The 25,399-nt window shown below is 43.4% G+C and overlaps 1 protein-coding gene across 1 annotated transcript in view; it reads left to right on the top strand.

The window, feature by feature from the left end:
• Window positions 1-556: 556 nt before the first annotated feature.
• Window positions 557-25,399, top strand: part of LOC108798857 (glutaminase kidney isoform, mitochondrial-like) — an 88,145-nt gene continuing 63,302 nt past the window's right edge. Inside the window, exons 1-2 of the mRNA XM_018570660.1 lie at window positions 557-828; window positions 17,678-17,774. Coding sequence (XP_018426162.1) covers window positions 557-828; window positions 17,678-17,774 — 369 coding nt within the window. The remainder of the gene's footprint in view (window positions 829-17,677; window positions 17,775-25,399) is intronic.

Genomic DNA, 25,399 nt, shown 5'->3' with positions numbered 1-25,399 from the left:
CAGGTGTGAGTGCAGAGCCAAAAGCACTAGGCAGTCAGCACCAACATGCTTCTTATTGGTCCAAAAAAAGGACTTTGTTTCAGAACATATAAAATATTACAAAGTTGTATGCTTTCCATATAAAACCTAGAAGATGATATCTCTGTATAAGAAAGTTCTCCAAATTGTGAGTTGCAGCATCAGTAGACTAGAAGCTGGAGGAATGCAGAGCGATGTGAGTGGCGCATGCTCAGTACGCCAATAGGCTCCGGGGACGCGTACAGGAGCGCGCACGCAGCCTGTAGATGGGTCACAGAATGACAGCATCCTCTCACTAGGAAGAACGTTGCTCGATCGCTCTGAAACTTTAAGAAATAAAACCATCCCGCTACTAACCCCCTCGGGGTCTACAGCAGATCTAATTCAGCCCACCAATCGCAAGCTTCGGAGCTGACAGATCGCCGATCCGACCAATGAGAAGCCAATAAGGACAAGACAGTCGCTGTCACCTCCTTATTAATAGAAAGCGGTTCGCAGGAGGCGGCCTGGACGATAATCCTAGTCGGTGACGATTACCATGATCCGTTTGGGGAGCTGTGTTGTGCTCAGAGATTTGCTCCTTGCGGGATATCGGAGGCCTTTAATTGACAGGTCTCTCCGCACTATAGCAGCTGCTGTGCATGGAGTGGAAGGAGGAGGAGGGAGCGGCACGAACAGGCTGTGGATGCCCGCTACAGGGACACCTTGGAGCCGGCGCTTCTGCTCCAAGTCTGAGGAGCCCTCCGAGAATGCGGCTAAGATGTCTCAGGCAGAACAAGACGCCGCCGTCCAGGCTGCGAAGGAGGAGAAGTAAGTGGAGGTGTCCATGGTGGGCTAATTCCCCCGAGTGTATCGGGTGGAGGGTGTGCCGTGACGTCACACGGACTGTGTCAGCTAGGGGATGGGGGTAGCATGCAGCGTGGTGTAGTATTACATGTGTGCTCCGAACCATGCCCCACCCCCGTCATCACATGTGGACTCGGCCAAGTATCTTATGACAGCACAAGGACTCTAATCATAAAATAATTCCCTCAGTTTACATGTGTGTGTGTGTGTGTTCTGTGAGATCAGAACGTCTGTATCAGGGTGACTTGTATTTACAGATCATTAGGGCAGCCATTGTACTCATGTTTACCTTTTATCATAGTAAGTATATTTATAGGGTGGGCTTATGTCTAGAGATTCGAAAGCAGAACTCCAGGCAATTTTTATCCTTTGCAGTAAACCAAAAAAACTGACCTTGCAGTAGGACTGGCCCCGCACTGAAAGGGTTGTTTTTTGCATAGGGCATCAGAGTAAAGCACTTTTATTTACCTGATTCCCGCTTCCCTGGTGATCAATGTTCACCTTGGCTCCCATCTGCTTTGGCTGTGGATTGTCACATGGTGTCCTGTTGTCTAATGCGGGTATATGGAACCTGGAATAGATGTGAGGATGTCAGAGGGCCTCTGACTGCTGGAAAGAGGCTGCGGGCGCTGGTCTCAGAGCCAGTAGGAGAGGGGATCAGGTGAGTAAAAGTGCTTTATGGGAGAGGGGATCAGGTGAGTAAAAGTGCTTTATGGGAGAGGGGATCAGGTGAGTAAAAGTGCTTTATGGGAGAGGGGATCAGGTGAGTAAAAGTGCTTTATGGGAGAGGGGATCAGGTGAGGCAAAGTGCTTTATCCCAGTCCCCTAGACAAAAACGAGCACAAAACCCTTGCAGTGTGGGGGAAGCTCCACTGTAAGGGTAGTTTTTTGTTTTGGTTTTTAATTTGCCCAGAGATAGGCTTTAGACCTCATGAGGTGTATGCCTCTTTAAAACAATATTAGGCATTATGTAGCTGCCAGTAACGTACCTCCAAAGTTGTGCACCCCACTAATGCCTCCTGCTTTGTTCCTGAAACCTGTGAGATTCATGTACACCCTGACAATGATGTAAGTGCTGACTTTCCATCGGTAAAACTGAAAGTCGTGGCTGGAGCACAGCGGATCTCTCTCTCTCTCTCTCCGCCCACCCCCTTCTTTTAAACAATACAAGGTGTTCTGTGATTGGAAAAGGGGCACATGAATGTCACAACCTCCCCTTGTCCAATCACAAAACGCCTTGTATTTGAAATTAAGAGATTTTAGGAAACGCTGAGCTATTGTATTCTGACAGCGGCGGATGTGCTGCTGTCTGAATACCTGGACATTGGCTGCAGCCACTGTTCAGCAGAGAATTTTAGGACTGACTGCTTCTACAAAAGTCAATTGCAGAGTTGACTTTTGTTGAAGAGAGGGGTTCTGACAGGGGGAGTTCCAAGTAGCTTTAATCGGAGCTTACCCATGGCTGAGGATTTTCTTCTCATTTCCATGTGACAGCATATGACTCGCTTCCCTTTTACATGAGAGGAAGGGGAAGGAATCGCATGCTGCTCTGCACCCGGTAGTATTGGGGATCTTATTTGCCACCAACATGTTAACTGAGCGAGAGAATTAAACGTAAAATACAATGAGGGGTATTTATCAAAACCTGGAGCAGATTTGCTCTGCAACCAATCAGCTTATATCTCTCATTTTCAAATCTTAGCTGAGTAAACTGAAGAGAGGCGCTGATTGGTTGCCATGGGCAATTGCTCCAGTTTTGATCAATTTCCCTCGCTGTTTTTCTTAGTGGAAATGCAGCATTAGATTTTTCCCTTCAAAGCTCTGTGTTGGCATAGATGAGAAGCAGCGGAACCCGTCATCACAGGTGTCCTCAGAGACTAGAACTGGAGAAGAATGGGGGTGTATCTGGCCAGGTCTGTTAGATGACGAGGTACATTGGGCAGGCTGGTAATTGTGGTACCTATTAGATTGTATATTCCCATTTAGACACACTGCCAGTGCTAGAATGGGAAAGTAGAAGTAAAGCTGGCTATACTGCTTAAGATTTTTCTCCTTCAGGCCTGCAGGCTGATCAAGACAGATCTAATAGATCCCCCATCCATTCTAAACAGTGTGCATGAAGGAATCTTCCATGCTTGCTATTGTATTCTGACAGACGGTGCCCACAGCTGTCCGAAAACTCAAACGGTGACTGCAGCTAATTGGCTGCAGTCACTTTTCAGTCATCATTTTTTCTCCTGACCCCTGACTATTGAAACTATGAAAACGAAGGTTATTGGTAGAATGTCTTATCTGACACAATACAGTGGGGGGAATTTATCAAAACCGGAGCACAGAAAATCTGGAGCAGTTGTGCATGGCAACCAATCAGCTGCTCCCGTTTTTGTCTGCTCCGGTTTTGATAAATTCCTCTCAGTATCTATTTCTGTGACTTCAGATTGGCTTTAGCAGTCATCTCTCATTGGCGGGGAGTTGTAAATTACAGTTTTGTTTGGTGTTAGTCTGAGGCTGTGAATGGGCAGTGACTGACTCCATGGGTGGCCAAAGCTGAATTCACATCCCGCCACCATTGTTTGCAGGCAGCCTCATATGTAGGTGGAGTTATTGGGGTTCTGCACTATGATTTAGCTAGTTATGTGGATATTTAGAAAACCTACTGGTAATGGGACCTGATGACAGGTTTGGGAATCAATGGCTTACTGACATGACTGCTGTCATGGACATCAAGGCCCAGATTTAGACCACGTTAACATGTTTTATACGCGCCCCAGACTCCCGGGTCGCCCACGCTCCCCAGTCTCTGGGGACTCCCAATGCACCACAGTTCATTGGGTCGCCCACGTGCCACAGTCTCTTGGGTCGCCGGCGCGTCAGTCTCTTGGGTCGCCGGCGCGTCAGTCTCTTGGGTCGCCCTCACTCCTCTGACCAACATCTACATCACTACTGTGACCTCTATGATGTGGAGGTCAGCAAGAGGAACTAGTGAGAGCCGCAGGGAGCCCAGGAGAACGACATTCCCAGAATGATCACTTACCCAGCAGATTTTAGGGGTCGATCCCTCGGCAACGGACTGGCATTCAGCAGCGCAGGCAGAAGGAGAGGTAAGTTATGACCCTTTCTTTTCAAGTCTGTATTGGCGACAGGGTCATTTAAAAAGCCAGCAATGAAGGGTGGAATGGACCATGGTTACATTGTAAATATTATTGATTTCTGCAGGCACCAAGCGTATTGTGAAGTATGGCGTTATTGATAAATAGAGATTGGAAGTAGATTCCATACAATACGACAGCAATATACAAGCCGTGTATATATAAACAATATACAATGCAGTAAATGTCACATAAATGCATTTCACTTTCACCTTAGGCCTGTGCTGTTGTTCAGTCATCCCAGTCTAAAGGATCAATAAAGTTCTCTTTATGATATCACATAGGCAGCGAATGACACCGAAGCATTCTTCTGAGCCATGACAGATTGTAGCATTGAAATCTTAAACATGCCGGAGTAATATTGTTATATGACAGCCTAACGCTGCAGAAATCGTTCTGCAGAGTGGCAGCTGGCTTATTCACTGAAACCTTCTCTCCTCTGAATTGGAGTTGAACCAGTGTGGCAATGTATTATTTCTCGCATCTCAGCGTTTGGTCATGCCTCTCCCAACAACACTAAACTGGTGACACTAAACTCAGGAATACATTCAAGTAACTTAACTATTAACAAAAATGTATCTTATTTTTGCTTCCTTCTAGAGGGTGGCTACTTTTGCTCCCCATGGTCACTGTGTGTGTTGTAAAGTAGTTACCGCTCCCAGCTCGCTCTCATGATCAGATCTCTGTTTCATCAGCTTCTTCAAGGGTGTCCTAGGTGACATGGGTCTTGGAGACCCCTGGTGTCTCCATAAAGAGGACCTGCAACCCCTTTTGCTATCACATAGAGGGGTTTCTTAGCCCCCTCTGTGATAGCAATAAAGTTTAGTGAAAAAAAAAGGGGAAAAAATTTAAGTCCCCCCCCCCCCAATTTTTTTAAAATTACACATAAATTACACATGCGTCAGGTGCGCATACCTGTGAAAACGACGATTGCGCCCATTACGCCACACATGTTACATATCGCCGCAAACGTTGCAGTGAGAGCAACAATTTTAGGGTCATCAATCACTGATAACACTAAACTGATGAGCTGTAAAAGCTTTTAAAGCGGCGTCGCCTATGGCCAATTTCGGGTATGCTAGTTTTTTGCGCGCAATTTTTAAGCTTGACATGTTTGGTGTCTATTTACCCGACGTGACCCCGTATATTTTACCAAAAAAGTGGGTAATATTAGTTGTTTTATAACATAATGTTAAAAAAAAACTTTTTTTTTTTCAAAATTTTCAGTAATTTCTCCTGAATATAGTAAAAAATAAAACCCCCCCAGTGGTGATTAAATACCACCATAAGAAAGCTCCATCTGTCCCAAAAAATGGTATAAAATTCATTTCAGTACAGTTTTGCATGACGGAATAAATGTCAGTCAAAGTACTGCAGCGCTGAACACTGAAAAATGTCCTGGCCAGGAAGGGGGTCTAAACACCTGGTCTTCAAGCAGTTAATAAAGGAACAAATAAAAGCCAATATAGATTCCTCGCAAGGAGAGATAAATGGCGAACCATCTTCCCTATTAAAGGAGAACTATGAGGTGAGTGCTTTTCACTCGCCTCATAGTTCTAGCCTACCTGTGACAATGAGACTGTCACAGGTCGGCTCATTAGATCGGCAAGTGAGCGAACACATACCGGCGTTCGCTCACTTCTCGATCCTGACAGGGGCGGGCACAGCTGGCTCTGCCTCTAGATTGACAGCTGGCTCTGCCTCTCAGCTGGGCGGATCCAGACATAATTGTCGGGATCCGCTTCAGCTGCGGCGTCTTAGTATACCACAAGCTGTAGCTTGCAGTATACTGAGCTTAGGGTGACGGGAGGACGCTAGTTTGTGTCCTCCCGTTACCCTAAGGAGAACTATGGGGAAAAGCCCTAACCTCATAGTTCTCCTTTAAAGACTGACCACTTGTGCCACACAGAAGAGTAAGCCGCCCAAGTTCTCGGTACTACGGAATTATGAATGGCTTCCGAAATTAGACTCAAATCAATTCCCATAAATGAGCCAGGCATGGGAAACCTTTCAGATCGGCTTCTGGTAGAAGTTCCCTGAACCACTGCATTTGAAAACGTGACAGAGTCCGCGATAACATTAACTTTCCAGGGAATATACAAAGCCTTTATCCAAATTATTTAAGACAAGAAAACAAAATTGCGTAAACAAATACATTAATCTGGAGGACCCATAAATAGGAAGTCATCCCAGTAATGAACAGTGCCCTCAAAACTGGCATCAACATTTACCACCCATTCCAAAAATGAAAAACTTTTCAAAAAAGGAACAAGATGAAGAATACCCCATTGGTAAACATGTATCAAAAAAATAACAATTGTCAGAATAAAAACCTAAGGTACCGGTACTGAAAGCCTTAGGGGCAATTGGAAAAAGCCTAAAAGCTGATTTTAATATCGGCTTTAGCAAGTAAAGCATTACAACCAAACTTCCTAATAATATTAGCGATCGCAGAATCAAAAGATGTGTAGGATACAGAGCATAAAGTACTATCAATTGCAGCATTGAGAGAATTATCTTTAGGAAAAGACAGATGATGAATCAAACGAAACAAATTTAGTTCTTTTTTAGGAACCAAACCTAATGGAGAAATGCGGAAAATTCTCAAATGGAGGTTCAACAAAATCTTCCTGCAGCAATTTCTTTGAAAAATGTTTTCTTTTACAATGGGATAAAAATTGTTAAAATTCTTTACAGCCACAACCTTTTAAAGTCAGGAATTTGGAAACCAAATTCAAAACCATTAGGCTGGGTTCACACTTGGGTGTTTTTCAGCGCTGATCGAAGCACTGAAAAAGGCTCAGCAAGTGAAATCCCATCATTTCCTATGGGCATGGTTCCCACCTGGGCGTATTTCGGCCCGTGGAAACGTGCTGAAAAACACCCTACGCCCAAACAAGTACAGGAGCTTCCTTTGGGCGTATTTCAGCGTGTATCCATTGTTGTTCCTGAGTGTGGCTCGGGGTTAACAAAGCAGTAACCCCGAGCCACACTCGGGAATACAGCGTAGGTCTTACCTTGTCCGCGATCCCCGCTGTGTCCTCCGGCCGCTGGCGTCTTCCGGGTGCAGTCCCTTGCGAGCGTCCGCTTCACAGGGGGCAGAACCGGCGGGAAGTTTGAAAGTTAAAATGAAAAAAAGATAGAGAAAATAAAGGCAATTTTTTTAAAAAAATCATACCGCCAGGGAGGTATAAAAACGAGCGTCGACCGCACGTTTCACTGAACTGAAAAACGCGCCCATAGTACGCCCAGGTGTGAACCCAGCCTTAATGAGTAACTGGGCCTTCTCCCGATCTGGGTACTGAAGGGTACTGAACTAACCAAGGTAACGTTTTTTCCAGCCTCACAGCAATGCAGGCTTTGTGGAAAAATATCTTTTGAAGCTATTGAAGGTACATTACTTCTCTTTAAAACACTTACTTAAAGGAGAACTATGAGGTGAGTGCTTTTCACTCATCCTCATAGTTCTAGCCAACCTGTGACAATGAAACGGTCACAGGTCGGCTCAGTAGATCGGGAAGTGAGCAAACACATACCGGCGTTCGCTCACTTCTCGATCTTGTCACGGCACGGAGCCGTGACAGGGAAGGGACTGGATTCCCCGCTCCGATCCTCCAGCGCTGACTGGCGGAATGGATGGGGGAGGGGGCGGGTACAGCTGGCTCTGCCTCTAGCTGTTACTCGCGGTATACTGAGCTTAGGGTGACTGGAGGACCCGTTTGTGTTCTCCCGTTACCCTAAGGAGAACTATAGGGAAAAGCCCTAACCCCATAGTTCTCCTTTTAATGGGTGGGCGCCATTGCAAAATGAACATTCATGCTTATACTTACAAGAAGATGCCCATTTACATTGACCCTCATTAAGGGCAAAGCAAAAACCTTTATAAATAGAAGATCCCAAGAAGAAGAAGAAGTTTGCTTAGGAGGTAATAGTCTCTGTGACAAAATAAGATTGAGCCATAGCCCAATGTCCTTCATACCCCATTTTAGAGAATGAAAAACCGACATTTTCTGGCAGAACGATTCATCGTAGTAAAACCAGCGTAACCCACCAAAATTTTTATCGGCTTCAAGAATTAATTTAACGTGTTGAAAAAGACCAGTATGTTTACCCGGATGTTTTTTCCTGAGAATGCTGGCATGAATGCAAAAAGCCTGAAGCCAATTATTAAATGTACGAGCTGCAGGCCTGTGATGATCATCCTCTGAACGCTCATCCAATTTTTTAAAAGTAAACTCTTTAGCAAATGACAGTAGAGACAATAAATCTATAAAAAAAAGCGGATAAATGTATGCCTAATGGTGAAACCTCGCAGGGCAATGGTTCCTTTAAACAAGACTCGGGGACTCTACGAGACCTTAAAACCTCAGCATTATTAACCACATCATTGGCTAAAGGAGCAGAAGGCGCCGAATCATTAGAAACAACGTTATTAACCGAATTAGACCAAACGGAAGCAATGGAAGAAGGACTAGACATTCTATCTGCAATCCTTGAAAGTGATGAGGTCAAGTTATTCAAAGCACTCAAATTATTAGACTCACCAAAAGAATTACCTGACTGCTGGACAGGAATAGAAGGTCCACGGAGATGTTGCTTCCTAACCAGTGGGATCACCTGGGGAAGATGTATGGATTCTGAAGCAGGATGGTCATTGTTGGCTGAAATCTGTGCTGGCTGTGAGGCAAGCTGAGAAGCAGGCAGCTGAAGTTGTCCCAGCGAAAGCCCTGTCTCAGCGTGATTCCTGGATAAAGATGGCTCAGATGAAGAGGCTACCGCTCGTTGTCTAGGGGCAACAACCGTGTCTGTGCCCCTAGGTGAAGAAAGCCAGGCCCGCCGAACCGCGGATACGCTCTGCTGTAAGATCCATTGCCTAGGGGATGACGATTTGCTTTTAGCCCGCCTACCGCTGCCTCTAATCGGTGACGGAGAATAAGCCTCTTCGTCCATATGTGCTTGGCCGGGCCTCCTCCTCCGGTGATGTCTTCCTGTCGTCACTGCTCATTCCCCGGCTGGGATGCTGAAGTAGGCTTGTCGCTTCCTCCGTGCTCACCAGAAGATGTGCCGGAACGTTCTATGTACTATAGGGTTAGATTGGATGCTTGAAGTCTGCACAACCTCCAACTGTGGTGAAGGTGCTGGCTTTAATCATGTGCAAGCAAAAATCCTATTTTATTTATTTTATTTTTTGCACATGATTGGGTATTCTTTGCAAAATGAATTTTTACTTGGTTACACCTCATTCGCTAAGTTTAAAATTAACTTTGGGCAAAAATTCAGTTTAAATGTGAACATGCCCTACTCCTCTAGTAAATCCAGATTACTGTGTTGTTAGGGCCTATAATATCGGGTAATTGCTGTTGCACCATTTACCAACTAAGCGTTTCTGCATCTACTTCAGGGAGCAGGTTTAACCCATTCACACCAGCAGGTCACACTAATGGCATGGCTGCTTCTGTGCGTTGACACAGTTCTGATGCCAATGCACTGCACTTTTTCTTTAGAGCCTTATTGAAATTACATTTTATTTGGTTCTCTCAGCACATCACGGTGCAATGCAGTTGTACCAGGTTGCACCACGATGCACTGAAAAAAGTACAGCATGCCATACTTTTTTCAGCACACACAATGCGCTGGTGTGTTGTGTCCATTTAAAACAAGGCAAATTGGCTTATGTTTGTGTTGGGGCTGCCCTGAAAAATGCCACCCCAACACTTTTGGTTCGAATGGGCTCTAAAGGAAACCCTTTACTGAGAGAAATATTGTGGTTTTAATTGCTGATCTTCTAAAAATGCTAGATGCCTGGCTGTTTGTGACCTCCATGTTTTCAGACCCTGACCTGGAAAAAAAAGAAGCAGATTCAGCAAGTCTGTTCGAAGTTGCAACTTCTAATCTGGTACTTGTTCTGAGACTTAGAAGCACTGGAGTTATTGGATCAGCATGACTGCCAGGGAACTAGTACAGGTGAAACTCGAATAATTAGAATATCGTGCAAAAGTAATTGCAGTAAGTGCTGCAAAAGGGGCCCAAACCAAATACTGAGAACATATGCATGCTTGTACTTTTCAGAGGTCCGATATTGTTCTATGTACAATCCTTGTTTTATTGATTGCATGTAATAATCTACTTTTTTGAGGTTGTGGATTTGGGGTTCTTTGGGTTTTCATGAGCTGTAAGCCATAATCATCACAATTATGACAAATCACGGCTTGAATTATCTTGCTTTGCATGTAATGAGTCTATCTCATATATTAGTTTCACCTTTTAAGTTGCATTAGTGAAATAAATGAACTTTGCACAATATTCTAATTATTGGAGTTTCACCTGTATATTCATAAGGTGAGATCAGCCTTTATGCTTTTTCACTGCAGGCTTTCTACATAGAAGCAGTAGTTAATGCACATAGGTGACGGTGCTTAGTGACACTTTGCTGAGTACTGAATGTACCTCTGATACTCTGTCATGAGGTATTTTTAGCAATTATCAAGTACTACGGTCATAATGGTCACGCACCGATACCGGCAACATTAATTTTGCCTATTCATTAACATAAACCAAAAAAATGCATAGGCAGCATATACCAAGGCATGTGGGCTTATAAGCAGTGTTTCTCAATCTTTTTTCAGGCATGGTACCCATTAAAAGTATGCAAAATCTCCAGGCACCCCGGTCTAAAATGGAATGGAGGATGGGGGTAACATGACACAGAATAGGGAGTAGACTCTGTCAACCAATAAATCACAGGGTATCGATGGGGGCACTTTTCAGCAAAAAAAATGGGCTGAAAAACTCGGCTTATACTCGAGTATATACGGTAAGTACCATATGCCAAAGAGTGCTCTGCATGTACTAGACTCGATTTTAAGGCTTTGTACACATAAACGGCCAAGGGGCAGTAACAGACAGGCTGTTGAACTGCGTTTTTACTGTTTTAGCTGGCCAAGCGCTGACAAGTTGGCACTGCATTCGGACAGTTCTGTACACATTGCCGCAATGCTTTGCTTCTAGGTGCGGCAAAAATTAGACCGCATGTCGTTTTTGGCAGGCGTTGCTGCCTGCCAAACCCAGCACTTGATGTGAATGGGACCGTACCACACCCATGTGCCCATCGGTGCAGTTGTTCCATGTAAAATCCCTCTTGGGATAAAATAAAAAGGCATTCAGAAGATCTTCTGAACGCCTGAAAGCCACTCTGCTCTACCGCCCTCTGTAAAGTGATCCACCGCAGATCGTTTTTCAGAGGGGCTGTACAGTCCAACGCTCATGTGACCGAGGTCTAAATGAATACAGTCACTCACGAGTCATATGTCTTCAAAGGCAATGTAAACCTTAACCTATTACAACTATTTCTAATCTAAAACTTGCCCCCACAGGCATCCTGACTTGAACTGGACAATGGTTAATTGCTTAATTTGCGGTATACATTTTGACCTAAACATACCAAAAAATCTGGTCTCTCTTTTTCCAAAGAACAGTAAATGTCTGATTCACAAAGCATTTTCCTGTTTATGAACATTAGAGAGTTTCTACTGTGTTCAACACAGGACCTGTAATGCTGTCCAATTTGTTTCCAGTCAACTGTGACTTCTAGTACAACTCTGATATCCTTTTAGTAAAGGGGGCAGCAAGTGTGTAGTTCCCCTGCTGTGTTCATACCAATAAGTTTGTCATTTATTAGGAAGAAGGGCAAAAGTTCGCTTCTCATACCTTTTTTAAAGTGACACTAAACTCGGGAGTTAAATCTTACATTCAAGCACCCTATTTGTGTATCACTCGGCTGTGGATCTTTGAATCATCTCTGAATTGGTGCTGACACTGTCCTTCCTTCTGGAGGGTGGCTGCTTTTGTTTTGTGGTCATCACTCCAAGCTCACTCCCGTGATGGACTACAAATTTCAATACAAATTGGTAAACTAAACGTGAGATTGTAGTCCCATCAGCTTGGAGCGGTGAGAGATGATTTGAGGATCTACAGTTGCAGCTCCTTTTTACTATTCAGTCACAATCTTGTCCAAGCTGTATTGTTTTGACTGGAGAAAAAATACATTTGTACGTGGCTCTGGTATTTGACAGGGAGTCTTTATTAAAAAGCAACTTGCACAGCCTTACATTGGGCATGTTCCCAACATCACTGGAACGAGCGCTCTCCCTCTTTCAAGACCTGTTCATACACAGTGCACTTTCCCTCCCGTCGCAGCAGCCTTGAGTCTTGAAAGAGTGGTTTTTCAGCCAGGCTGTGGGTTAACCAAAATGGGCCTACAGGTATTGCAGTAAGATTAAACTACACTTTTTAAAGTTGCACAGTGTTTTAAAAGTACAAGGCACCCTTGACTGCATAGTGCATTTTATTACATAGGTGAAATAACCCTTTCAGCTTTAGAGCAGCTGGGGAATAGACCTATAACAAATTAATCTCAAATTAATCAAAATGAATCTGTCTTTAGAGCTTTATAATGATCCTATAACTTTATAACAGGTTCTCTTGATAGTCCACTTCTTTTGTTACTAATATTACCTGTGCTTTAATACCTTTTTTCTGCCAGATCCCTAAGTAATGTTGATGTGTATCAAACTGACACAGATCTATGGAAATTCCCCTAGACCCTACGTGACTGGGCCTCCTGGCAAAAATGCTTTATTATTGGGGAGGGAAAGAGGGTCACAGGCTACTGTAGGCCAGTATGGGTTCTGGCTATTGCATGGGGTGGTAAGAGAGTACAGGAAAGAAAACATCTACAATGGAGCAGGTGGTCTAACAAGGGAACCTGCTACTTTGCCCTGACAGGGCAAAATGTTAGGTTCATTTGAAACTACCCCACCAAAAGAAACAGTAGAAAAGCTTTTGTTTAGGTTGGAAACATTTCATTCTACACTTCAGGACATTCATTCTCTAGTCATTGAAATGAGGACCAGGTTGACAACTCAGGAACCTGATAGTCATCATAGGCATCTCCCTTATCTCTGTTCTCATGGGTTCACTTAACATTTTTCTGTATTTTTAAAAGCAACTTGGCATTGCAGAGTACTCCTTCTGAAATGCTAGTTGGCTCGCTGCCACGCTGACGGTTTTGCTTTATTATTTTTATTCACTGACTCAGAACAAGAATGCAGATTAGAAGGTTTCTCCAATATGCCTGGTCTGCATACTTGTTCTTTATTAGAGACTGGGAAAATATCAAGGAGGGTCAGCATAACAGCCAGTCAACTAACAATTGAAGAAGTGCTCTGCAAAGTCAACACTTGTAATTCTCCATGGTAGATTTACTTTAATTCGTTTAGATTACTTCTTTGAAGTTATGGCCTGTGTTTGTGGACTTCGTGTCAGCACTGCTTCTCTTCCCCAAACAAGTCAATGGGAATGCAAAAGCAGCTTGATGCGTGTTGCTGCATCTTAGAAAAGGTCAAATGCAGTCAAAAGGAGGTCATTTGTAAGCCAAAAGCACCTATCCATGAACTTTGAATCATCTCAGAAGCACTGATGCCAAATGACCTAAAAGCTGCATTTGCACGGTAGCACAAGCCCAAAGCCCATCATCCGAGATCCTTATGGTGGTCCACAGTGTTGCTGGTTAGAGCTTTCAGTCTTGCTTTATCATTGCATTGTACTGTTATTTGTTGTTCCAGTGGGAGATGCTGTTCACCTTTCCACTTCTCAGTGAACTGGTTGGACATCTGTTAGTTATAGTCATTAAAGGTTTGCTAAATTTGTTGGTCTGTCATCCATGAATAATAGGCTTGTTTGCATCATCTGTGTTGACAGCTGGCTCAAAATGTTCTGTTGATAACAAGTCAGACAGGATCATTTACCAGAGGACATGTGTGAACTGAGGATTAAGGGTCATATTAATCATTCCTAAACTTGTTTGCTAATTTGTGCCTGTCATGCAGTTTAATGTGATGTTATAACTGCCCAAATAGCACACTAATAAAACTGCAGCCAAATTTTTTTGGGCTTGAATGGAGTGGGGAAGGGTTTATATCATCTAAGGTTTTTAATGTTGTCTGTGGCCCTGTTGGGTACATTTCTCCTCATGGACAGTCATTGGAACAGGAAGTGAGGGCAAATTTCTGATTTGGGAATGTAGAGAGCAAGAAGAACATGATACGGTAGATGTTTATAGAACAAGGGTAGGCAATCTCGACACTCCAGCTCCTGTGAAACTACACGTCCCATGAGGCATTGCAAGACTCTGACAGCCACAGGAATTACTCCCATTGGCAGGGGCATGATGGAATTTAAAGTTTCACCACAGCTGGAGTGCCACGGTTGCCTCCCCCTGTTCTAACAAGTTAAACAAATGGCAATTGCACTCAATTAATAACTAGCTTTAAAGCAAGGTGCACATGGGAGGGCTTTACACAGTTCAAAAGCAAAAATTTCCCAGTACACTTAACAGCTTGCCTGCAAAAAGTAAAAAAAACAAAGTACACTGTCTCTTAGGGTTAAAAACAGAGCTTTTAGTTGGACACTTTTTGCAAAATATGTGGAAGCCTCTGCCTGGTCAAGCCCCTCTGTGTAATATGGTCCTAACTCTAATCTATCAGAGCCCCTATCTTGGAGCATATATAGCAAATAGGGATGCACCGATACTAGTATCGGTGCCAATGCCGAGTATTTGGGCGAGTACTCGCCCAAATGCTCCTCTGCCTAGCCCGATACTTGAGCTTCCGGTATCAGGAAGCCGGGCAGTCATTACAAGCTGCCTGGCTTCCTGATTGGCCAGGAAGCCAGCTCCATGCTCCCTCGTTGGGAAGCCGTCTCCATGCTTCTCGTCACTAAATGACTAGAAAGCATGGAGCTGGCTTCCCGGCCAATCGGGAAGCCGAGCATCGCGTCGTTACATGGCGCCCGGCTTCCTGGTTGACCAGAAAGCCGTCTCCATGCTTCTCGTCATCTAGTGACGAGAAGCATGGAGACGGCTTCCCTGCTAATCGGGAAGCCGGGTGGCGAGTCTTTACACGCCGCCTGGCTAATCGGGAAGCCAGGTGGCGAGCCATTACGCGCTGCCTGGCTTCCTTAATGGGGCTTCCGGTATCGGTATTCGGTGAAAAGTACTGAAAAAAGTATCGGTACTCAATACCGCAAAACCGGTATCAGTGCCTCCCCAATAGCAAAGGATAAATTGGGTGCAGGTTTACTAGGAGGTAGCCCAACCTCATAAAAATTGTTTACAATCATGTTTTTTACACTATATTTGATGCAAACATTTGAAACGCAAATTCAGGTTTTTATTTAAGTTTTGTCTCTCAGCTTGTATGTTTTTCAGTTCCATTACGAGTGGTGAACCGATCATCCCCTTTTCATGTATTTTTCACTAATTAGTTCTGAGATTTATTGAAGCAGTCTTGAAATTCTCTGTAACAGATGTAGCAGACTTTTGCTTTGTCCCGTTGCTTTGGCAACCGCTGATAATATTGCCTTTGATCCGCTGGTTCAGATATTCTACAATAGTCAGTGCAAATGGTAACTTAGGTCCTCAATGACAGGGTACGTTTAGCAAGTGATGGGACCGAGTCCAGCCTTGCTTGCATTAAATGTAGATATTACAACATGCTTGTTAAAAGGGAGTTGCGCAAGTATAAAAAGCGTTTAATTGTTTACAAAGATTTTCCATCATGTCGGAAATGTGTTTCACTCATTGAAGGATGAGTTGCTTTTCCTCACAGAATTCCAATGTTTTCCTTGTCAGACAGAAATATGACAGCGCTTACAATCAATGTTGGTTGTCCCTTTTTTGATTTTTATGAAATTTGCTGAGTATCTTTCCAAGACTGGCCGTACACCTATAGATTTAGTTTTTTCTCACTCACCCTGCGGGCTAAACAGAGTGGATGGAGGACTCTCCCTCTGCAGCTATTGTATATTGACAGTTGACCCTGCCCGCTGTCAAAATACCTGAAAAGTGCTTGCATCCCATTGGATGCCGGCTCTCCTCAGCTGACAATTTTCTGCCTAGCTCTTTCGATGTTATTAACTGAAGGTTGTGGGGAGGAAGCAGACAGGGCCACCCAGCAAATTTCAGCTGGTTCATCCAAAACCGGCTGAAATATGCTCAGTGTGGCTAGCTTGATGTATTGGGGGTCTATCTAAATAGACCCCCAATAAAATAGAAAAAGAGATTGAGAACGCAGAGTCCTCAATCTCTTTTTCTGCAGCCCCTGTTATCAATGAACAGGAATCCTCTGAGCGCTCCTGTTCATTCATAACTTGAGAACATTGTGTGTTTAACCACATTCACGAATGAACAGGAGGCGATGTAGATCACTTCCCATTCATTCCTAATTGAGTCTGTAGTTAACATGTCCTCAATTATCTACAAACACTCAGCGAGCTAGCGGTGCGGGAGGAGAGCTCAGCCTCCTGTAACAGCGCTGGCTGTCTCTGCCCACACTGCTCACCTCTAATCTGTCACAGGAGGCTGAGCGGTGTGGGAGGAGAGACGCCGACTGCTCACGCTGTATCGGCCAGAAAATGGCACTTTCCGCATTATGCCAAAAGTGCCATTTTCGGCCGATATGTTTCGGCGGCCGATATCGGTGCAACCCTGATTATAACCCTTCTCTACTCTATCTATCTAAAGCTAAATAAAATGTTTGGCTTCAGTTTGGCTCCTAGAAAGTGGAAGTAAACCGCTTTGTGAATTTTAGTTTTTTGCCCTAATGTGCAAGTATGCACTGAATGTTTGCATATTAGGACATATTTACCTTGTACCTTTTTAAAAGTGTGCCCTTCTCCAGCACTGTCAGATCGATCTTTGGTCCGCAGCATTGTCCCACGCCACCACCATCTTAGCTGCTGACACTTTCAAGACCTCAAAAGTCCTCTTTGGCCACTGGGTGGTCACTGATGTAACTCCTGTGTGCTTGCGCAGGAATTACATCATCCTTGGCAACTGGCCCATTCACTGCATCTTGGCATGCACAGTACAATGTACACATAAAATAAAAAAACATTAGGGAAGAGAGGAATAATTTTTTTGCCAGACGAGACTCGTCTTCTGTCAAAAATTCCTACCTTCCATCATTTTATTTTATTTTTTTACATTACTTCGACTTTAAATGTGCTGAAATATAAGGTTCCTCAGATGACGTGGTCAGATTATGTTTATCCATGCATTCAGGTATGCGGTAGATGCTCCTCTATGTATCCAAGGATTTTGAGCGCATGGGGTACCTTACACTGCAGATGACTACGTTTGAGGCAGCACGTTTACATTTTACAATATCCCTGCTTATTATTGAAACCAAGGAAATTTCCAGAGACAGAAATGGCTATGAACAGGCATTCAACACCAGGAGTGTGAAGCCAAGAACAGTTGGCAATGTTTATTCATAGGGGAATAATAAATGATTGCTTCGTTCAAAGCTGTGAGCTCTACTTAAGCTTTATCTTTCAAAGAGGGGGCTGGGTTGTCATAGAATAATCTGTCAGGAAAAAGAAAGGGGTCAGAGAGATATTACATTTAATTTAGGGGATTGCATTTTACTAAAGGCCTTATAATATAATCTCAATGCTCCTATTCAGTTTACCTGTCCGATTATGTGTTTACTAATATGTTTAAAAAAAAAATTGGAAATCGTGGAGTAAACTGTGAAATTACATGACATTACACTATTCTGTCTTTCTATTTTGGGGGAATTTAAATCTTTTTTTTTTTTTTGCAGGAAAAACAAACCAGGACTCCTGCCAAGCCTTGAAGATTTGCTGTTCTACACAATTGCTGAAGGTCAAGAAAAAATACCAGTTCATAAATTTATTACCGTAAGTTTATGTTCATTTGCATTCTTTAGGCTTCTTGCAAATTCTTTGTTACAAGCAGAACTAGTAAGTTTTCTTTTGAACTGAGTTAATGCTAAGCATATGAACAAACGGACTAGATCGTTCTAGTTTTCATACATAGCCATGTACTTTCTATAGATTTATCTGAACAAGCTGAATAGAAGCTGTACTTTTTATTTGACCATGTGCTGCTCACAGATAGTCAAAACCACTGTTTGTAAGTTGGACCAAAGGTCTTCTGTTCTAGACAGGTTGTTATTAATAACTAAGGGGCTGATTTAAACTGGCTTTATACTAACCAGATTAGAAATCTGACAAATGTCTCCATCCACGCTAAACAGGCGAATCTCTACCGCCGGGCTATTGTATTCTGACAGCCTGCGCCCAATGCTCTCAGAATACCCAAACAGTCACTGCAGCTGATTGGCCACCCAATTCACAGGAATCAGCCGCAATTCTAGCAGTGTATGGCCAGGTTTAGAAAGCAGTTATTTAGCCTAACCTTTGCTATGCTGCTTCTTTAAAAAAAAAATTTTAAAAAATTGCCACGCGCCCCTATTGATTTCAATGGGGTTACACAGGCCTGGATTTCCCACAAGGCCATCGAGGCCCGGCCTCAGGGCGGCAGAGCACCAAGGGGTGAGGGGGGGGGGGCGTACTGTGGAACCTGGCCTTGGGGCGGCAGGTGGAGTAAATCCGGCCCTGGGGTTACATACGCGTGGCAATCGCAGAAAAAGGCATATGTACCTTTTTTTTGTGCAACAAACGACGCGCGGCTGTTTTAGCCGCAATTGTATTCGATTGCAGGGGCGGAATTGCGGCGGGAAAAACGCATGATCCGCCCGGCGCCACTGGGGTGCCATTAGAAAATAATGGCACCTCCAGCGCGATCAGCGGTAGTGGCCGATTTTGGGGTGGCTGCGCAGTTTCGTGCACGATTGCCGCACGGTCACACATCGCCATGGTGTGAACCTGGCCTAATTAAGGAGGGGGGTTTTGGGAGAATGTTGAAACCTGTCATGACAGCGTTCTCCTCTTATCCCAGAGTGTTCTCTGTAGCGTGATGCCCCACACTGTGAGCCCCACAATGTTATACTGGCAGTCCCCGAGTTACGAACATCCGACTTGCGTACGACTCCTACTTACAAACGGAGGCTATTACTGTACAGCAGGTGGTCCCAGGCTGCAGCCAAAGTGTACTGTGCAGCAGTCCAGTAGTTGTAATACCACCGCGCTCGTGCCGACAACGGTGTCCGCCTTTTTGGGTCTTAAGACAAACATCTTTCCAAATTGCATTTAAAGTTGAGCTCCATGCAAATTGTATTTTTTTAGTTTTGGTTAGTATGGTGTGGGGGTTAGAGCCACTGTGAGGTTTTTACTGCTGTCTATATTCTCATTAGGAAGATTTAATCTCACTTCCTGTCCTTGAGACAACAGGAAGTGAGAGAAAAATCTACACCTAGGAAGGGAAATTTACTCCTGTAAGAGTTATCATGGGAAAAAGCTCCACTGAAGCTTTATCACCAATCCTTGTTTCCACGACAACCTAACATTTTCAAAATCCTATTGTCACTGGACAGAAAGTGAGGTGAAATCTTCTGAACAGGGGCACAGACAGCAAAACAAACGTTACAGGGGGTTAACCCCTGATATCCAAAACAAAAAACTAATTTTTGACTGGAGTTACATAAAAAAAAAAAATTATCTGTTCCAACTTCCATACAAATCCAACTTAAGAACATACCTACAGTACCTAGCTTGTTCGTAACCCGGGGACTGCATGTACAGTGTTCAAGGAGGAAGCATTTAAAATTAATATTAAACTCTCAACCTTCTTTTCAATGATGAATCCAGATTAAACAAATACAGATTGGCCATCAAAATATTTCTTTATATTTTTGCCCAAGCACTTAGTCATGTTACAGAACTGCTGGCTCCAACTCTGCTTCCCTGAACTTCCTGTTAAGTACAAAATAGCAGAAGGAACAGCACAGTCTCCAGCAGCTGTCCATCTACTAGCTTGGAGAAGGGAGTAGAGGACTGGATTGCCCTGCTCTGCTGTGTCTGTGTCGTTGTGTAGACAAACACAACTAACTAGCACACACATGGGTGGCTCCATAGCAAGAGAAAGGATTCACCATTAATGAGTGCGTACCAGAGCGTCCAGCCTCTGGAACGCAATCCGGCCGGCTCCCTCTGTTCATGGGCGGGAGAAGGCGTGGCGGTGCATTGAAGTCCGGGTGCGATCGCCGGCACCCGAACGCGTGGCTGTGTTCTGTTCCAGTGCGATCTGCAAAAAATGCATGCACAACAAAAGAGGCGCTACTGCTTCATATCCGCGGGACTTGCTCTCACAACTTTAGCCTTCCTTACCGTTGGTAATTGGGTACAAATTAAATACTTGGGGATCTATCTTGCCCCTCGGGTGTCGACCATTTACAAGATTAATTATCTTGCCCTTTTCCCGGGAGCTCGGCACTGCAGAAGTGGAGCCCTTACCGCCTTTCTTGGATGGGCAAAATGACTGTGATTTAAAATGATGATACTGCCTAAGCTATTATACTATTTTGAAACGTTGATGGTTAGAGTTCCGTTGTCTGTGCTTGGACGCCTACAACGCTCCCTCTTGAATTTTACTTGTAGTGACTCCAGTAATAGTGTCCAGGAGGGTGCTGTTGGCCTCTAGGTCTCAGACTGGTCTGAGCTTCCCAGATATCTCTAAATATTTTTTGGCGGCTCACCTACAACATTAAGCTTCCTGGTCCTCTCTCAGCCCGCCTAATTGTTGGATGGAGATCCAAGAGCCTTTGGATCTCTCCCATTTATCGTAACTACCTTATCTGGCACACCCCACTTAAGCTCAAGATGCCTATCCTCTTATCCCCATGCTTCATAGTTTGGCGGTATGTGGGGACTAAATTTGATTTGTCTACTCCTCATACCCTCATGCGCTCTTTTCTTTATTCCCCCTCCCTCCCCCTCTACCCTATCTCACCAGATTTCTCATCGTGGCTTAATAGTTCCCTGTTTAGATTAGATTAAAAATATTGCCCACTTGGCAGACAGGACCCTCCTTTCCTTCACTGACCTGCAAGCTAAATTTAAGTTTCCCTCACAATCTTTTTTTCACATATCTGCAAATCAAACACTATTCTTATTCGGTCTCTTAATGGACTGGTATTTCCTAAGTTGACTAAGTTTGAGAGGATATTTTGGATGGTCCCTTTCTCAAGGGCCTCACATCTGACATTTACAGGGTCCTTAACTATATAGCTGTGCACCCGTTCCCCAAGCATAAGTATATGATTCGATGGGAGGGATCTTTGGGTAGAGCATTAGACAGTGTGTTGGCATTGCTCTAAGCATATTGGTACTCTGTTGCATAGTTTCTGGGACTGTCCAGCAATACGTCACCTTTCAGGACCATGTCCCTTCATGCCCCTTCGTTTAAAAATAACTGCTGGATATATCCGTGCCGGAGGATCCTGTGCACCTTCTCTTGGGTCTTCCAATCCCACGGGTTCCTAAGAACACCTCCAAGCTCATTAGCCATGTTCTCACGGCGGCCAGGTGCTTGATTGCTTTGAAATGGAGACAGACTGCCCCCCTCTCCCCCCCATGTACCATGGAGTACCTGACTACTAGACTCGATAACTCTATCTCCAAGTTTGAAAGGATGTGGTGGTGTCCTTGAGCTCTTGGATATTACACAAGCTGGCCATACACTAATTGCTCTTTTACGTTCTATCCTGCAGTCGATTTTGGTGTGACTGGGCTGTTGTATTGGGTGTGCAGTCAGAATACTGTGACTACAGCTGATTGACTGACTGCATTCACTTTTTGGCCGAGCATTTTTGGATCTGATTTTTTTTTTTCCCTACAGAAAAACGACTTTTATCAAACGTCAAAACAGGGTCACACACAGCAGGGCCGAACAGTGTATGGCCAGCTTAAAAGTGATATAACTTATAAACCATTTTACTTAATATCAAATGCTGATGAAATCATTTTACAATGGATCCTGCTCCTTGTTTAAAAGTTTTAGTTTACTGCGGAATACTGGTTCCCAGAGCACTGTCCCTGATCTCTTGTTTTAGGGTGACTCATTTCCCTTGCAGGGTCTTATGGAGCCACCCTTGTGTGTGCTAGTAAGCCGTGTGTGTTTCCACCAACACACAGCCACAGGAAGGCCAACATCTCCCGCACCATGCTCCTCCCTCCCTTCTCCAAGCTTGTAGATAGACAGTTGCTGGAGACTCTTCTGTGCCTGTAATCTTGTACTGGACAGGAATTTCAAGGAAGTTGAACTGAGAGTTGCAGTCAGCTGTTCAGAAACATGATGACTGTGTAAGTGCAAGGCCAGAATTGTAAAGAAGTTCTTTGCTGGGCAATGTACCGTATATATGTTTGATCTGTATTCAGGACTGAAAAAAGGTTGTGAGCATAAAACTACTTTAAGAACTTCCATTACCAACATTTCAGAATGTGTCCTTTCTTCCTTTTTCCTCAGATGGTAAGTGACAGATTCACTTTTTCCAGCACCCCAGTGCTTTAAAAATGAAAGTTAAAGAAAGTTAAACTTTATTTGGCACTCAGCTAGCCATGATTTTTTTCTATTTCATCCTAGACCTGTATAGTTCAGGATTTGTTGACACCTAACTCTCAAGTTCATTTTGTTTCCTGCCAGAGTTTGTTTTAACTAGAATTGGATAGACCGGAATGTCCTCTGTCAGAACTATTAAAGCGAAACTCCTTTAGCTGGGACTTTGCATTTCTGCTCTCAATGGAAAATTAAAGCTGTTCAGGCATAGATCTGTTTTGATGCATAAATAATACAAATAATAAAAAACAATTTACAGTTTATTTGCACATACCAGACAGCTAGAGATTTGTGACCATTACAGCATTTTATACACAAAACACATTCTCTTGCATGTTAATGTGCCTAATTCAAGGTTAAATAGAGGGGACTTTTTAGGTAGCGTTAATGAATGAAAAGTATGCAGCCCAAACACATAAAAATGTCCTTAGCTGTATGCACACCATTGGAGATTCTAATCTGAATGTGAACTTTGTAAGCATGGGAACCTTCCTTTGTTAGAATGAAGCAACTAATAAAATGTCTATGTTTTATACGTTGTTTTAAATGTACAGTACATCATACAACCCAATGTTCTAAAACATCAGATGGCCGTAGGATTCCATATGTAGAAAGGAAGAACTCTCATTACACTTTTATATACTGATACTTAGAATGGCGCATGCAGACTGCCAGAAAGGACCATGTTAATGGTTGTCAAAATTAGAAAATACTTGTAACAAACTGCAGGCTTCTACCAGTCGTTGCTCTGTGACTGCAAGCCATGTGGCCTAAAGTGACACTAAACTCAGGAGTAAAATCATAAAATTAATTTAAGTACCTTAACTATTAACACTCTAAGGACCAAGGACCTTTTTCATTTTTTGTTCACATGTTATAATCCACATTTTAGTCCTGAAAATTACTTAAAACCCCCAAACATTATATATTTTCTGAAAGCCAAGACCCTATAGAATAAAATGGTGGCAGTTGCAAATTTCTATGTTGCATGACATTAGCGCTACTTGTTATCAAACCCAAACATTTAGTGGAAAATGCACTTAAGTTAAATTTAGTGCCACAAAACACAATATAAAAAATATATAAGATGACGTTACAATGTGTAAATGGATACCCAACATGTCCAGGTAAAAAATTGTGTGCGTCCGTGAAACTGCGACAGAATTCAGTACCCCAAAAAGTCCATAGACGACGCTTTCAAAGCCTCTAGAGGTCATTAATTTAGAGATACGCATAAATATTGGCCCTAAAATTATTGCTCTCGCTCTCACACAGGGGACTTTAAACATTTTTTTTTTTTTTGATTTTTACATTTATTTTATTTACAATTTTTTTTTTTTTTAACTTTAATTGCTATCACATAGGGGGTCTTACAAGACATGCAGGGGACATTGCTACTGCAACAGGTGACCCAAACACCTCCAGTTGTGCTATTACTATGTGGTATAGCTCCACTGCATGAGGCTGGGACTTCCATTGTGCCCTCAAGACCCCTAAAATACACAGCAGATTTTTCGTGGGTTTGTTGGTACTCACAGCACTGACTCTTCACCCTAATGCCCGTTTCCTGGCATCCCAATTGTAGTTGCCGACACTTCATGCTAAGCGGAGGGTCCTATCGTCTACACTCCTTGTGCACCTTTGTCCCTTATCTCTTTTATTTATGGGGTTTGGGTTTGTTAAGGAATTGCAGTTAACATGGTCCCTCTTCTCACGCTGTCCCTCCATCCTTTTTCGATTCCTACCTTTTGAGTTAGAGAATCTGGATTTTGGGCAGGCACCAAACTGTTTTTTTGAACCAGGTAGTCCCACTAACTATTTGCTGGCCAAGGTGGGAATTATCCCTCTGTTCTGGGAGGATTCGCCTAATAGATGTATCAGCTTGCCTACCTCTTGAGTCTAGTTTTATGGAAAACAGACAGTTTCCCAAGTCGATGAGGGATTCCTCTGTTACTCAGTCTTTTAATCTGACCTCTGCTGGACCTCATCTACCAGTTGTTAGATCTTCAGCTCCAGAAAACTTTGCGAATTACCCCTGTATTTGGCCAAGTGACCTGTCCCCTATGCTTGACAGTGTTGTGTATGTCATTCATCACCACACTTGGTGTTTTTTATTCTTGGAGTCAAGATATTAACTTTCTGATCCCTGCATCTGATGTTCCCCACTTTGAACAGTGAGATCTCTGCACATGAGTCATGTTCTTATCTGGAGGCTCAGCAGACAGGACACTCCGTTATCCTGCTGTAGAATTCTTCTAAGTGGAATAGAATAAGTCTGAAGGCCTTCTAGGGACATAGTTACTGGAAGATCCTCTTTGTGACTGGCCTGCAGTCTTCTGAGGAAGTCTCCTTCCTCTTCTTTTTTTCTTTTCTCTTTCAGGGTAATATTCCTAATGATGATACTAGGTTTTCTACTCTTTCCTTCTCTACAGAGGATTCTGCCTTCTACAGGGCTACGTTTTAAGATTCCTAGAATCATATATTTCACTATTGGTCAGGCAGGCTTATAGTGTGGCTTTTACACATTTGAAACACATATGGGAGTTAAATTTGAAGGACTCATCATCTCATCTTTCTGGTCCTGATGTCCTTGTACACCAGTGTATCCTCAACCCTGCCTAACCTTTTAATGCAGGTGTTATTCACTCCACCCTCTCTTTTAAACAGATTCAGGGTTGCTACCCTTCTATTTTTTAGCTTAACAGTTCTTTTTACCTCTCAACCTGATTTTCTGCTGGGATGCATCTCAGATTCGTGCATGTCTCTATTATATTGATTACTTGTTTGTCAGGTAAAATCCTTTTTATTATGGTCCTCCCTCTCCCTTAAGTGAAGGATTTAGGGGTTTCTACTTGAGCCTCCTGCTGTTGACTGGGTGGTCTTCTTTTTTTTCCTAGATATACTTTATATCTATCCATCCCAGCTTTTTTCCTCCTGAAGTCAGGGTTCGGTATCCTGGGCTTAGGCCTTCTGCCTTTAGTTTTACATTGCTTTCTTGTTAACCAGT

The sequence above is a fragment of the Nanorana parkeri genome, unplaced genomic scaffold (genome assembly GCF_000935625.1).
Source record: "Nanorana parkeri isolate BGI_ZX_2015 unplaced genomic scaffold, ASM93562v1 scaffold1569, whole genome shotgun sequence".
NCBI lineage: Eukaryota > Metazoa > Chordata > Amphibia > Anura > Dicroglossidae > Nanorana > Nanorana parkeri.
This window is presented reverse-complemented; position numbering and strand designations above follow the sequence as displayed.